Source organism: Phaethon aethereus (assembly GCF_964289735.1).
Source record: "Phaethon aethereus genome assembly, chromosome: 16".
Taxonomy (NCBI): Eukaryota; Metazoa; Chordata; class Aves; order Phaethontiformes; family Phaethontidae; genus Phaethon; species Phaethon aethereus.
In genome coordinates, this window is record NC_138592.1 from 9392764 (window position 1) to 9407741 (window position 14978).

Here is a 14978-nt window from a genome sequence, read left to right on the forward strand (position 1 = left end):
AAAGGAACGGGGTTTGCCACGGACTGCATTCACGCATTTGGCTGGCTCCGTAGGCCGTGGAAATAACAAACCATAAATTTGTTATGGTGCGTTTTTGCAGAAGCTCAGGGTACAAAAATATCAGTTGAAATGTATATCCAAACCAGGAGAGGGTTAGATAACGTTGGAGAAGAGCGAGCAGGCTGTATGTTTCTGCATGCTCAGGCCTGCACTGCCCCTTGCTGACAAACTCTCCATCCTGGGACAAGAAATGCTGCAGGGAACAGACGTCCTGGGGGTGGAAACGTCCTCTCCTCTCCCCAGGCTCCTGGATCACCCCAGGCACAGCCAGCTGGAGGGTCTGCCCTCGGCAGGGCTCCCTCTCACAGCTTCTACCTGGGAGTCGAGTGTGATTTTTCAGCACTGGCAGGACGGCGTAAGTGGAAGGGTGAGCACGCAGTGGTGGAGGAGTCTGTGCTTCCATGCTGCCCCTTCACGTGCCCCCTCCACGGCTGGTTCTCTGGCCTCTTGGCAGAACACGTGAATGGCGTTGGCAGGATAGCAAGAGTGATGCAGGAAGATACAAATGCCCTGCTAAGAAACCTGAGTTGCCTCTCTCCCAGTGATTTAACTGCCTTGAATCTGATGCATCTCCCTGTATTAGGCTACTTGTCATTTTCCCTCCTACCATCCTCTTCCCGCAGACGAGCAGCCTGCATTTGTCACAAGGGGAGATAACGTGTCCTGGATGCCTGTGCTAACAAACAAATAACTTGCTCTCCTACAGCACCTGCCAGCTGGGAGTTTCAAAGCACTTTGTAATCATGAACAGATTTAGCTTCCCAGCCCTGATGAGGGGTTTTCATCTCTGTTGTGGGAGGAGTAAAGTAGGGTCTGGTGGGGAAATGATGAGAAAGTAAGAGAGAACTGAAGTGCTCTGGATGCTGATTGCAGGTTTTCATAGGGTAGGGGAGCTACTGAACGGAGGGCCACTGGGCTGAGATTAAGCTGGTCAACAGGTTTTATTCTCAGTTCTTCCTTCCACCTCCCTTGTAGGTGATCTTGCTTTTCTGTATCTTAATTTCCCTATCTGTAAAAGAAAGGTAGTGACCCACTTCTCCTTGTAAGAAATTCTGAATACAGATGATATACAGTTGTGAGAGGTACTGGAGAAAAAGGCTTGTCCACACAAACACTGCATGGGATTTCAGAAAGTCATCTCTAAGGAAGATGTGGACATTCAAACACCGAAGATAGCAGCATAAGACTGACATTGTGTACACTGGGCAATGGGAGCCAGGTGGGAGAGAAGCATAGAAAATGAGGAAAAGTAGCACTGAGAGTCTTTTTGCCTAGTTAACCACACAAGATCAGACACCAAGGCTCCTATTTAGAAACCTTGTAGTAGGAATTATCACTAGAGTCCAAGAGTCAATCAATGACAAGAAGAGAAAGGGCTAACGAGTGTGCCTGTGTACCTCTGGTACACCAACCTAAGCAGGTGAACTGCATTAAGTGGTGCTAATGTACCCATTAAATGGTGCTAATGGAGCTCTAGGCTCCTGGTGAGGTCCATTTCCCGAGTGGGGAGTGAAGGAGGAAGGCAAGGAGGACAGAGAGGCAGAGGGCTATTTTGAATGCTGTGCTGTTGCCTGGCAAGTTACCCTTGCCTCCATTCCTGCTGTGTTTTCAGGTTAGTAAATGCTCCTTTTTATACTTATAGTCCTAATCAGCAGCAGAGATCTACCACTATGCCTCCCATCTGTATCTGCAAGCATCCGCAGCCCTCCTGAAAACAGCCTTCTCCCTTGACGAGGGCCCGGTTCGCTCCTGGCGCAGAGTGGTGCTGGGCCTCGTTGAGCTCAGCTGCTGCCGGCTCAGCTAAGCCGGGCCTGGGAAGCAACGTGGGCCCTGCTGGGCTTATCAGCACTCTCCGCTCATCGCGCTGCTGGCACCGATCCCCGCTCCTATTTTCACGGGTGACACCACCGGGAGCTGGAGGATGGTGGGAATTAGCCCCAGGCCCTAAGGAGGGATGCTGCGGCTCTCCTGCCGGTGCCAGGTCTGTTCCAGGCGCCTCCCCCCCGTGCATCGGCCCCGGGGCGGGGGCCCGGCCGGGAGCGCGTTAACCCGCCCTGCAATGCTGCATCCCAGCTCACGGTGGAGCTGCCTTCCTCTCTTCCACCCCCAACTTCCCATTCACTCCAAGCAACTCCGGGACAGAATTGCAGGGAAAAGCTGGAGGTTCAGACTAGACTTGTTGATCTCCGTTCCGAGGCAGCAGAAGGAAGTACCGGGGCTTTCCTTTCTGTTCGCACCGAGAGGTGGGGGGCGGGGGCAGATGCGGCTTCGGCGCTGACAGCGTGCAGGAGCGAGGAGCCGCAGCCGAGGGAAGGCCCTGGAAAGCTTCCTGCCGTGAGAGCCGATTTACCTCGTTTCCCTTCCCTTCCCCTCCCCCGGGCTCCGCGGGCAGCCGGCAGCGCGGCCGCCATCCCTCCGCCCTCAGGCCGCCCGCGGGGGGATGCGAGCGGGGCCGCCCCTGCCGCCCGCCCCGCCGCAGCATGTAGCCGCCCTCGGCCCCGCACAGCCCCGCACCGCCTCGCCGGGAGCCCGCAGGAGGAGGTAGGTGCGGGCCGGGCTCGGGGAGCCTTTCCCCGTCTGCAACGGCGGCCTGGGGGGCAGCGGGGGTATTTCGGTTTTGGGGCTGGGGGAACCTGTATCGGCGGGGAGGGGGGCGAGCCCCAGGAGCTGTGCCGGCTGGGCATGGAGGAGCCGTTCCTTCCTGCGCCGGGGTTTCTCTTCGTGCCATCTTGTGTAAGCAACAGTGCTCAGGGCTGTCTTAAGCCACCCGGCTTTGCCAAGAGGAAAGCTCGGGGTTTTTCCTTATCCCGATTTTCCGTGATTTCCCTGTGATGCAGAGGTCGGCGTGGGGTGTCGGGGGAGGCGTCCCTGGTCAGCCCGGAGAGGTGGAGTGCGTCGTTAGAGTGGCTGGAAATACCTCCTTCTCCCTTCCCCAGCTCTTTCCTCTGGGAAATTTGCAAGGCTGGAGTTATAAAAAATCCTTCGCCTCCCCTGCAGGCTGGGCAGGGCGGGGGCCACCGCCGGCTCCGAGGAGGGGGCTGCCCCAGGTGGGTCGTGAGGGGTCCGGCGTCCGTGGGCCGGCAGGGCCCCTCCGCGGGAGCGAGCGGCGGCGGCGCCGGGCGCTCCCGGCCGGCGGCTCCGGGATGGGGCACGATGTGACGGCGCGCCCTTGGCTAGCGGCCCGGCGCTTTTTGGGGCGCACTGCCGAGCGGCGCTCGGGGGAGCCCCGTGCCCTGCCCTGCCAGTCAGCGGTTCCCAGCCCTCCGCTAGCAGGGGCGGCCGCGGCCCTAGCCCAGCTTCCCCCGGCGTGTGCAGGCGACCCTCCCGGGCGGCGGACGCAGCGGCCCGCCGCGGGGGGGGGGGAGACACCCGGCCGCCGCCCGGGGGAGCTCGGCGGCCGCGCCCGGGCCGGCGCATGGGAGCGGGCGGCCTGCGGTTCAGCACCGGCCGAGCGCCGTTCAGCACCGGCGGGGCGGACAGCGCCGCCGCCCCGCGGCAGATTAGCGGGCCCGGCGCGCCCCCGCGCGTGGATCAGGCCGCGGCGGGCGGGCGGGGACCCACGGTTGGCCTCTCTTGCAGCTCTGGGGCATGGAGGGGAAGGAGAGGTGAGGAGAGCCTGCCCCACGCCGCACCTTGGAGCGTCCAGCCTGAGGGGGACCAGCGATGCCTCTGGGGATGAATAAGCATGGATCTCGCTCTACTACCTCTTTGCCTCCGGACCCCACGGAGATTGTCAGGAGCAAGGCCTGCTCCCGAAGGGTCAAGCTCAACGTGGGGGGGCTGGCCCACGAGGTTCTCTGGAGGACCTTGGACAGGTTGCCGCGGACCAGGCTGGGTAAGCTCAGAGACTGCAACACACACGACTCCCTCATGGAGATCTGTGATGACTACAACCTGGAGGAGAACGAGTACTTCTTCGACAGGCATCCCGGGGCATTCACCTCAATCTTGAACTTTTACCGTACTGGCAAGCTGCACATGATGGAGGAGATGTGCGCCTTGTCCTTCAGCCAGGAGCTGGACTACTGGGGGGTGGATGAGATCTACCTGGAGTCCTGCTGCCAGGCTCGCTACCACCAGAAGAAGGAGCAGATGAATGAGGAGCTGAAGAGAGAAGCTGAGACGCTGAGGGAAAGGGAAGGGGAGGAATTTGATAACACTTGTTGTGCTGACAAAAGGAAAAAGCTCTGGGACCTCCTGGAGAAGCCCAACTCTTCCGTAGCGGCCAAGGTAAGCTCTTCACGTTTCTTCTCAAGTCTTGTCTGTATTGGCTCATGACTGTGATGATGCTTAAATGAGGTATTGCCCTGCTACCCTTGCTTTGGCATCTGGGCACTTGTGGCTGGCTGGATGCTGTGAGTGAAGGGGAGAAAGGCCTTCTGGATGCAAGCATGGTTTAATGTATCTTTTTTGGGATAGTTTGGAAGGGATATGGTCTGAGCTTCTCAGAGCAGTGTAGGCTGCTCAGCATGGGAGCAGCTCCACTGACCCTGGGGTCAGTGTATGCTGATTGCTGCAGCTGAAGGTTAGTAGACTTGTTATCTAGTGGCCTGTCTTGGTGCATTTTGTAACAGATTTCTTTGTTTAAGCAGTAGGAGACACCCATGTTTTAGGCCCAAACTGTCTTTTAAGAAGAGGACATCTACTTGAACCTTTAGACCCAGGTCCAGTCAGGAAATAATGCCTTCTCTTCTAGGGCTTAATTTAAAATGCTGTTGTGAAATACATCTAGTTATTTGTATCGTGCACTCCTAGGCTGCAGGTCCACTAAAGCTAGCGTTTGAATTTCATCCTTTGCCTGACTCCAGCCTATTTTAAGTCTCCCTGTGCAATACTGCTGCAGCTCTGTCTCTGTCAATAGTTGAAGTACTGCTTACTCTGAAGTTGGTGCCAGTGCAACAGATCTATTTCAAGGTGTTTGGAAGAGAAGATCCATGTTAGGAGAAACCAATGTCAGAGTTGGCTCTGATAATTTAGCTGTCTCATGTTAGTCACATTCTTTAGTGAGGAAAATATCTGTGAACACAATGATTCAGTAACCATGGGGACAAAAGTGAAGGGGGATAGGTTGAAAACTGTGGGATGAATAACTGAAAAGCATAAGAGACTGAGCAGTAGGGACCAAAGCTTTGAATTTTCTATGTACTGGCATCCTCACAGTATCGCGAAGAAGTAGAAAGAGGCCCCAGCTACGTCTTTAATGTCGCCTCCCTATTGTACATATGCTTGCAAATGCAAACTCTGGCTCCGTCCCATAGGAAGTCTGGCTTTGGTGGGCTACTTGTGAAAACAAATTTCTTACTCTCTCTTTCTCTTATTGAAATGTTGCACATCATGAACGAAGTGCACGTATGTAAGTTTGGGGAAGGGATTTGATGAAGCGTGGAACTAAAAGGCTCATTCTGGCTGGGGAAGAGGGAGGCATGGGTGGGTGCTGAACTGGTTATCACTTTTTTAATAACAAATGGAGCCCCAGAATGCCTTTTTCTCTCCAATGGCATGGATGACACTGTGCTGAATGCATTAATCATTTATAAGGCTCCTTTGGCACAGTCCTGGAATCCTGAAACGCAGGCCCTGGGCTTCGCTGTCTGTGGCACTGACTCAAAATCCATTAGAGACTGTTGATGCTCATGATTTATTGTATATGAGCAAGGGTCATTCTTGCCAAATAGGTGTCTTTTGTGATTTATAAATGAAATACACTCTAGCTTCATTTTCTGAGAAAATTCTCAGAGTAAGTGCATTTGACATTGCAGGCTCTGGATTAATTGGGAGTGAATGGTAATGCATTATTATCCTTCCCATTTAAAGCTACCATTCTGTGACTTTCTTACTGTAATGAAAATGGTGCTGTATGTTCTCAGACCTCAAATATTCCAGCAGTTCCCAAACTGATTTCTACTCATTTCAAGTGTCGCAAGGAAAATGGGCATGATGAACAATTAACATACCAGGCAGGGATGGAAGAGCTGCTAAGCTTATTCTTTATCTGATTTTTCTCCCTGCTGGTGGATAGCTTTTCTCTCATGCCAGAGTATGCCCTTTGCTTTGATCACCTTCATGAGAATTTATTCCACATATTGAATAGGCTGGACTCAGTCTTCAACTTCTGATGGGAGGATGTGGGGAGAGGGACTTGGCAACCTGACCTGTTATCTGACCTAACCAGCTGTGCCCAGGCTCCGTTTCAGGCTGCATTTTCTAAATCTGAGCCTCTGCCTGATAGCTGAGGAAAGCTGGCCAGGAGCTGTCTGCTCAGTGGAGCACTTTCACCAAGGCCAGAGGCCTCCAGGAACTTCTGTCACCTTTCCTAAAGCCAGACTCCATCTGCTTTGCCAGGTCTGGGAGCTCAAATTGTTCCTATAGAAAGGGAATGAAGTAAACTATTCTGAGGTTTAATGATTGTCACTGAAGGACCTAAAATAATAGAGAAAATTAGAGTAAGTGTACTTTATTCTTTTTCTTCAGACTTGTGCCACTCAATGCAAAGTTTTTTTCCATTTATATGTAAGAAATACAGGCTCCCTTCACGTTCTCTTTAAAAAGTCTAGAAAATGGCTACAAATGGAGGTTCTCCCCAAAACCCAACACAACCCCTCTGTAAGCTGTGCCCTGTCGTCTCACTCCTGCTCCAGCAAGGTGGGCTTTCTTGCTGGCTGTCAGGATTGTGTGTGTATTAAAATTTTCTGCACAACACCTAACCTGACTCCTCCACGACAGCTTACTGCAGAACTTCTCATGGTTGTACTGGGACTGTACTTCCCCGGGGTCAGACTGTGCAACCAGTGCCCAAACTACCTCACCCACCAGTCCATTTAACCTGGAGGCACTCACTGTGCTGTACTCCCCTGTGCTCGCTTTGCCCAGTGGGAAAACTGCTATGTACATAAATTGAGCACTCGGGACTTCTCCTTCTACCAAATGAAAAAATATTTAACAGGTAGTTATTTAATAAAACTCTTCATTTTTCTCTCTCTAGCCTTACAAGATATTTTAAAGGATCAGTTCCTCCTGCTTCCTGTGACTTTATTTGCCTGTATATCCCTCTGAAATACTCGCTGTGGTCTTTGTGGATGCTTCCTCCTCTTCCTGCGATAATGGTTTTTGCATGTTCCTGCTTATTTTTATCATTCTCCCAGTCTCCCTTAATAGTTTGGTAGTTGATTTTTGCTTTTATTTTTTACATGGCATTCCTCCTGTACTTTGGTGTACTCACAATATCCATTTTTAACCATGGAGGACTCCCTGGTGCTCACTTCTGTCTGCATTTCCTCTAGATGAAGATGAGGTGCAGATATTTTCTGGAGTAGCTGTTACATTTTGTTGTATGGTAGTTTCCCTTTCCTCAGGAAAGAAACGCAGCTCTCCAGAAGTCAAGCAGAACTGTTGCTTTTTTTCTTGGGACTTAGTGTCCATGTCAGGGCAGTAGTGGCTAGCAGTTGCCCAGTGTTCTTGTTTGGGCTTTTAACTACTCTCTCACAAAGGCTAAGCCTGGGAAGCTGGTTTCCGTCACCCACAACCCAGCTAGCAGCTCTGGGTTTCCAAAGCAGAAGTCCCTCCCGTAGCTGTGTGGGGTTTTTTCGTTTTTTTTTTTTTTTTTAACTAACCAAGCTAGTTAGGATCTGTGGCTGTCTCGCCAATTTGTACCTCTTGGGAGAACTAGCCTGGCCGTAATAGCTAGCCATAAACTAGACTTCATGGCATCCTGAAAAGTCACAGTTGTTCCATGCTTTACCATATAAACAAGTAACAAATTAGACCAACTCAACTTCTTAATTAACTTATATGGTCTTGGAAATCCTCTGATCACCTGGACCGTTCCATCAACTCCGCAAGAACATTGCCCTCTTTGCCTTTTAGGAGGAAAAGAAATCCTTTCTTCTCTTAGTCCTTACAAATTATTTCCCTGATCAATACTTGAGCAATTAATGTGGCATGGAGGGGGGAGTGGGAAGCCTGCTCGTCTTACAGACTCCTCTGCATGTGCTTGTTTCATCTATTTTTCTCTTGCTGTCCTGAAGGCTGAGGAAAAACACGATGACATCACCCACTTTGCAAAAATCTTCTCTGCATATCTGCATGTCAAGCAGGATGTGCACTTCCTCTCCTCCTTGCTGCCTCCACTTCCCGCTTGTCCCTGTCCTGCGGGGAGCTCAGCTGCAGCAATCCCTTGGTTCTGGCAGGCTATTTCTCACCCTTTCCCCTGTTCCTACTATGTCTTTGCCAGTGCAATAATATCACATTTATCCTTGAAAACATGCAACTCCAATTCAGTAATCTTATTATGCCTGCCTCTACATCTGTTGAACAGCTTTTCTCGAGCTGCCCACTGGTCTCTGCTGCTAATCTCTGGATGCATTGCTTGGGGCTTGGGGAGGTTGTTCTGTAAGCACTTTTCTTATTATTGTTGATAGTAGTGACAAAATAAGAATGATAAAGCCTCTTGGAGATGCATTCGCTACATCTAGAGCATTCTTCCCCCACATGGGCTTTCTATTCCTGGCCCTCCCTTATGGCATGCATTTTTCATTCATCTCTAAACCTGCCTGAATTGAGCATTCAGAAGAGAAAACCCCTCTCCCTAATTGCAGGGGTCACATCTTAGCCAGGTCTTGTCTGTCTCTGAGACTCCCATCACTGTGCAGGTGTTGACTTTGTCTGCTAAACCCAGATTGCCCATATCTTGCTTGCACCTGTGACTTTCATTTTTCTGATGCAGCTACTGCCTTGGCTTTTCTGCCATATATAGGAGACTTTTTTTTTTTCTTCATCCAAAGTAAAATCCTCTCATCGGAGATCCTCAAAAGCAGTGTCTCATTCCAAAGCCTTTCCTCTGGGTTCAGGGATTTGCCTCCAGCTTTTTGCTGGGTTTCGAGCACAGCACTGTCCCATGGACACCCAAACAATTGCTGTTCTGTATCAATCTCTCTTCATCCTGCAGCTCCTTTCTGGGTACATGTCCTTCCAGTGAACTCCTTAAGCCTTTTGTCTGGGGAGCCCTAATTCCTATGTTCTGTTCCCTGTGACGTGTCCTCTGCTTCTGTATCGCTGATGACCTTCCCACAGTGTATTGCTGTGCTGTCAGTTCCCGGAACCCCTCTGCATCACAGCCTCCCTAAACTCCCACTTTGGCGTAGGGGGGGAACCCTATAATTTTGCCAGCCTGGTAATTATGTTCCTGAGAATCTTTTCTGTCTCTAAAGAATCTTGCTGGGGGTTCTTGCAAGATAAGGAGACACCCTGGCCACTGACATCTCATCAGCTGCTTAGTCTCCCACACCCCTAATGCAACAGCCCACGTTATTTCTGCATGGTGTGCATCTGCCGACAACAAGCTTGTTCTAAGCTCTCCAGGTGGGATCCTCACCCTTCAAAGGTGATCTTTTCTCCAGACCTGTTACTGCAGCCCTGAGCAGCCCTTGGATCCAGGCAGGCAGCTGCCTGCCATTTCCTGCCTGAAAACAGTTTGGGTTCAGCAGTTTACAGACCAAGCCTGCAGGTCTGCTGTCTCTAAAGAATTTTATAAAAGGAAAGTTACAATTGTTATGGCTAGTAGTTCTTTAGAGGTACTTGCCATACAGTCCATGAAGTGAGTTATGCATAAACATACATGTAAGCATACTCCTGGATTTTTAACTTATCTGTAACTTTCTGCTAGGAGAGCCTGGAGCAGGTTCGTGGTCCTCCCTGAGCCTAAGCATCCATATCTGTGTGAGATTGTCGCTTCCTTCCCGAGGCAGGCAAGCTCAGGTTGAATTCCTTGGAGGACGTGTGCTATAGAAGTATAGTCGATTGCTATTTTTAAAGCACCACCTCTCATTTGTGCCGTTGAAGAATCTCTCTGAGAAATTAATTCCCCTCACTGTGCAGCGTTCTCCCATCCTGCTCCGCCTGCAAGCAGGCATGGTTTAAGGTGCCAACATCACCAGTCAAAAATGTAGGAGATCTTGCAAGAATGGAAAATCCCTGTTTTGCTCGGCTGTAACTGCAGAGGTTTAGTAGTAATGGGATTCAGAAGAGCAGCGCTGGGCCTGACCCACCCAGGGAGTGCTGGTGCGGGTGCAGCTTTGGCTGCTACCTGTGCAAAGCCCTTGCACGCGCTGCCGAGCCAAGCGCGCCATGCCTGACGGGTGTGCGGTGGCTGCAGTGGTGTTCAGAGCTAGCTACGCAGAGGCACTCCAGAGCTGTATAGAAAAATCAATTCATTTTTTAAAAGAGTTTATTCATTTAACTCTTCTTACGCCATGGGATAAATAATGTTGCCATCACAGTCATACTTTTGCCTGTTCCTCTTGATACTGAAGATCACTATTTCCTTTTTATTTCTCTTGATATAAATACCCCATGGAGAGGAATAATCCAATGTTACTTTTACAACAAGAGCGTTGTTTTTTGTCATTGCTAATGGCAAAATATTTATGTCAAAGAAAGTTCACAGCTGATCACTTAGTCCATACAATAAACACAGTCAATATGATTTACTCCATGGAGATATGTGGCAGCAACAGAACAGGCATAATGCGGCCAGTGAATGTGAGCAAGACATTAATATTGGCCTTCTCTGAAGAAGCTATGCATGGAAGCTATACTTTGTCACTGCTTCTACATGAAGGCAGGCAAGGATCAGACCCTTACTGTTACGAGAGTTGCCCAATTTGCTTCCTAGATCTAGAAGCTCAGCTCCATCACGGGCTGGGTTGGCGCCCCATGTGTTGCACCGAGAGAGCAACGTGAGCACCGGGAGCGCCGGCACCGTGGTACAGTGACAACTGAGCTCAGGTTTGCAGGTTGCTGCCCTTATGGGGCAAAACTGCTTCAAGGGCTGAGCGGGTAAGTTGGCTCTGCATTGCTCTGTGCCATGGACCTAGGAGCTGGCAACAAGCTCGGGGATCCCTGCCCCACACTGTCACTTAACTGTTGTGCCTGAGTTGCTTTAGCTTTGGCACTGCTTATCCTTAAGATGACCTTGCCCAAGTTTAGTCCCTGGGGCAATAGCCACACATTCACTTCCTGGCTTTCTCAATTACTTGGTACAGCAAAAGTAAACCTTGTAGAGAGCTTTTCCCTTTGAGTTTGGCTGATCTCTGGTTTCTCTCTGCTGTCCTAGCTTTTCTTGGCCTCACCTGTCTCCTTTACAATCTGGCACCAGCTGAACATGTTTACCAGCAGGACACAGTGAGGTCTTTTGGTGATTTTTTTTTTTTTTAATGTAAAAAATTCTACACTTTGTTCTAGAGCAAGTCTGGAACAGTGTTGAGCATCCCTATGCAAGCACTGTGCCTTTGTACCTGCTATAGCCCCTCCCCAAATGCTAGCATTTAAATATCTCAAGTGCATTTATTCTCCAGGTCCCCCAATAACACCAGCAGTACCAGCCCTGCTTCTGCGGAGGGTAAAACTCCTATTGAATGTAATGGGAACAGATGAGTATTATAATGTCTGTACTCATTAGGCAAAGCTCTCAAAGTGCTTTGAAAAGATGGATTACTTAAGGCCAGGACAAACCTGTGATATATGTATTATCCCCATCTTAAAGCGAAGGAGTGATCATTGCCTAAGGTCAGTGAGGAAGGCCAGGGCAGAGCTGGGGGGACACCTGGTCTTCCCTGGTCCCGTGTCACCAGTACATTTTCATGGAATAAGTGAACTCCCAGCAGCCCTTACGCGCTGCCTACGGTGTGATGTCACAGCGGGAAAGGTGCTGGCAGCCCTCTGACCGTTTGTCCAAGGGGATGGAGGGAGAAATCAAGCCTCTCTCTGTTTCAGCACAGGTATCCCTATTTAAGAGAGCTTGGCCTGGAAAACTTTGTCATGTTTGAGGAATGAGTAGTTACAGAAAAATGGGAAGTTTCGTCTGGCAGATCTAAAAGGTCCGTACCGGGGCATTTTCTGCACTCTGATGCAATTCTGACTGTAAGGAGGGGATGCTGTCTAACTCTTTTGAATAGCAAGAGACTACATATGTTAGACTATATACATGTAAATATACAAAACTATTGTGGAATTATATAATTGTAATAATACATAGCCAATACAATATATATTGATATGTATATACACACAAATATATTTGAAGCTTGTCTTCCTTATGCAAATTACTTTTTACCAAAACCAACCTGTATAAAAAAAGGTGTGTGTTTTCAGTTAAAAACTCCTAATCCTAGCAACCAGCTCTGCTTTGAGCACAGCAAATGTAATGAACAACTCAAAACACTACTCAACAGGAGTAGTATCTCCTCACACAAAACAGTTGCCCCCTTTGATAGCGACAGTGTCTGTGTGAATGTGAGGGACAGTAACTGGTCGGAGCATGGGCTTTTTGGGGGTTTAGGAGCCCCCTTCAGTGTATTTTAGGTAGCAGCCAGGAAAGCTCCGTTGTGGTTTACAAGGACAAGGGTCTCTGGGGGACCGTCCATCACTTTCCCTACTGAATCTCCCAATCTGCCCCTAATTACCTCTTCCCAAGCCAGGGCTCCAGCACCTCCAGCTTCATGTGGGTTTTCAAAGAGGAGAGACCCTGCGGTTTGCCTCTCTCTGGGAGTACAAGGTTGCACCTTTGCCTCCTCCCTGCTGTGTGCCCTGTGCCATGCCACCTCCGGGTGAGGTGATGGCAGCCAGCCCTTCCCTCGGCATCCTGGCATGCCTGGCCTCAAAGGTGTATCGACATTTTTAGGCATGTTCCCCCTTTCCCCGTTCACAGGTCTCTCCTAGACCTGCCGTGATTCCTGTGAGTGGTTTTGCTGAACTTTGCAGCTATTCTGGTCCAACGATGTGGACCGTTGGCTCAAGGGCTGTGGGTGTTTTGTGACTCTTCCCAAGGCGCTGGCACCGCGGCGTGGGGAAGGTGGCCTTAACTCGGCGCTCTGCTGCTTGGCCGTGTGTCCGAAACCTGTGTCGGGACAAGGGAAATCAATAGCAAAGCAAAAACTGAAGCACTTGTTGGTACCTGAATCCCATATTGACAAGTCTCACATGAAAAACAACATCCATCAGGCACCCATTTAATCTGGTAAGAAACTTGTGTCACTAACAACAGCTGGGTGAACAGTCAAAACAAGTGGAGGGAACAATTTATTTTAAAGTTCATTTTTTCTGTGGTACATAATCAGTTCTAGTTATTATGAGTTCAACTTATTCAATGCTGTTTGGACTAGGATTCATGCAGAGTCTCTAGCCAAAAGCACAGATTAGTTTTGTTTTATTTTCTTTAAGTCCATTTGCTCTCGCTCATACTTGAACAAACTGGAGCTGTAAATCTCATTTGCAGTACATAAGCAGCATAAACACCAGAAACGCTCTCCGATTGGTGCTGATGGACCAAATGTTTCTAAACTGTGATTATACTTACCAAATTCTATTTTAGACTTAAGATTCCTTGTGGGTATCCCTTAAAAAAAAAAAAAGGTCATTTTGCTAAAAGAATAAATTGAGGATGTGAGCAAAGAGGTCCGTCCCAGTCTCACTACTTAAGATCTTCTGTAGGCAGGAACTCCAGTAAGTGTACTTTCCACAACGGGAAATCTCTTCCATGTGCCAGCTGTGCTGTGCTTGGCTGGTTTCAACGGTACCTGATAGTAGCGTAAACTGGGAATGGTTGCGGCACAAAGCACCAGGAGCAGCTCCTTGGCTCCCTGAGGAGTCTTTTGTGTGACCGTGTCCGGTCTTGTCTCGCCCTGTGCGGCGATTCGGCATCCGTTGGTCCCTAGCTTTCCCTACTGGCATCCGAGTGCGTCATAACGTGCTTGTCCTCCCAGTCGTCTTGTGAAGGAGAGCAGTGCCATTACCCTGGCTGGAGAGGGTGCAGAGCGACCAACTGGTTTGTCAGGGTCTGTGGTGGAGCAAGGAACAGTCTCGTAATCCACCCCTAAGCCCTGGACCGCTTTTTTCTCTGGTGCAGCTGGATCCCAGCCGTAAGCAGTCGAGAGGCAGCTGTAATGCATAAGAGAGTTTAACGCTTCCATGAAACAGCCTAGGAATCCATCTCAGAATGGATTTTTTTTCAGGTTTCTGGGAATTTCTTTTTTTTTTTTCGTCTGGCACATTCTCAGCTCTGAAAAACTTTATGGCTGTCACTTTTCTGTTTATTTTAAAATGTTCATCTATCTCTCTGCACACTTAATTTCTTTTGCATCATATGCTTTTATTAACCATAGTGATCATATATTAAACAAACTCTCTTCTCATAACTGGTGCATTTGACCACTTCCACTATCAATAATTACTGTAACATCCTTGTACTTCTCTATATCTGACCATTCTCAAAAACTATATGTTCATCAAGTGTCTGGGTAGAAAAGGGATATAGCTCACTTTGAGGCAATGTTTCCTGTCTGCTATCAGAAGAACCCAGTCTCTGTGGTGGAATAGGGAGCTTTCACTCTTGTTTGTTTGTAAATTTTTGGTAAATCTGTCCTTCATAGCATAAAAGTTAATCTTTTTAGAAAAGAAAAGTGTGGGGGGAAGTGTTGTCTCCTCTCCTGTCAATGTGCCAGAAGTTTATTAATAATACATAATAATTATACATTGCATTTCTTACCTCCTTTTATCTGAGGATCTTAAAGTGCTTCACAAACATTAATTAAGTAATCCCCATGACTGCCTGGTGCAGTAACTATTATTATCAATCTACACTTAAATATGACAATGTGGAAGAAATGGTAAACAAGAAAATCTCCCAGATACAGGCAAGAGCAAACCTGGTCTAGAAAGGTAAAGGAAGCTGGAGCAGATGCCTTTGTTTTGTAGTTGTATTTTGTGCCAACAAATCCACCAGTCTGCCTGTCAGCGTATCGGTGCACTTGCATCAGGAGTTGACCAGTGTCGGACACGGGCCGAAGATGGCACTTAGGAGATTCTCCAGACCAACACAGCGTTATCTCTGGTGGTGAGAGGAAAGTTGTGGTTGGCAGCAGAGC

At 49.1% G+C, this 14978-nt stretch overlaps 1 protein-coding gene across 1 annotated transcript in view; it reads left to right on the forward strand.

Moving 5' to 3' along the window:
• Positions 1-3465: 3465 nt before the first annotated feature.
• KCNB1 (potassium voltage-gated channel subfamily B member 1) overlaps positions 3466-14978 on the forward strand; it is a gene marked incomplete at its 3' end in the record, with an annotated part of 124034 nt that continues 112521 nt past the window's right edge. The window contains exon 1 of the mRNA XM_082007295.1: positions 3466-4290. Within this exon, the coding sequence (XP_081863421.1) occupies positions 3724-4290 (567 nt within the window). The 5' untranslated portion in view covers positions 3466-3723. The remainder of the gene's footprint in view (positions 4291-14978) is intronic.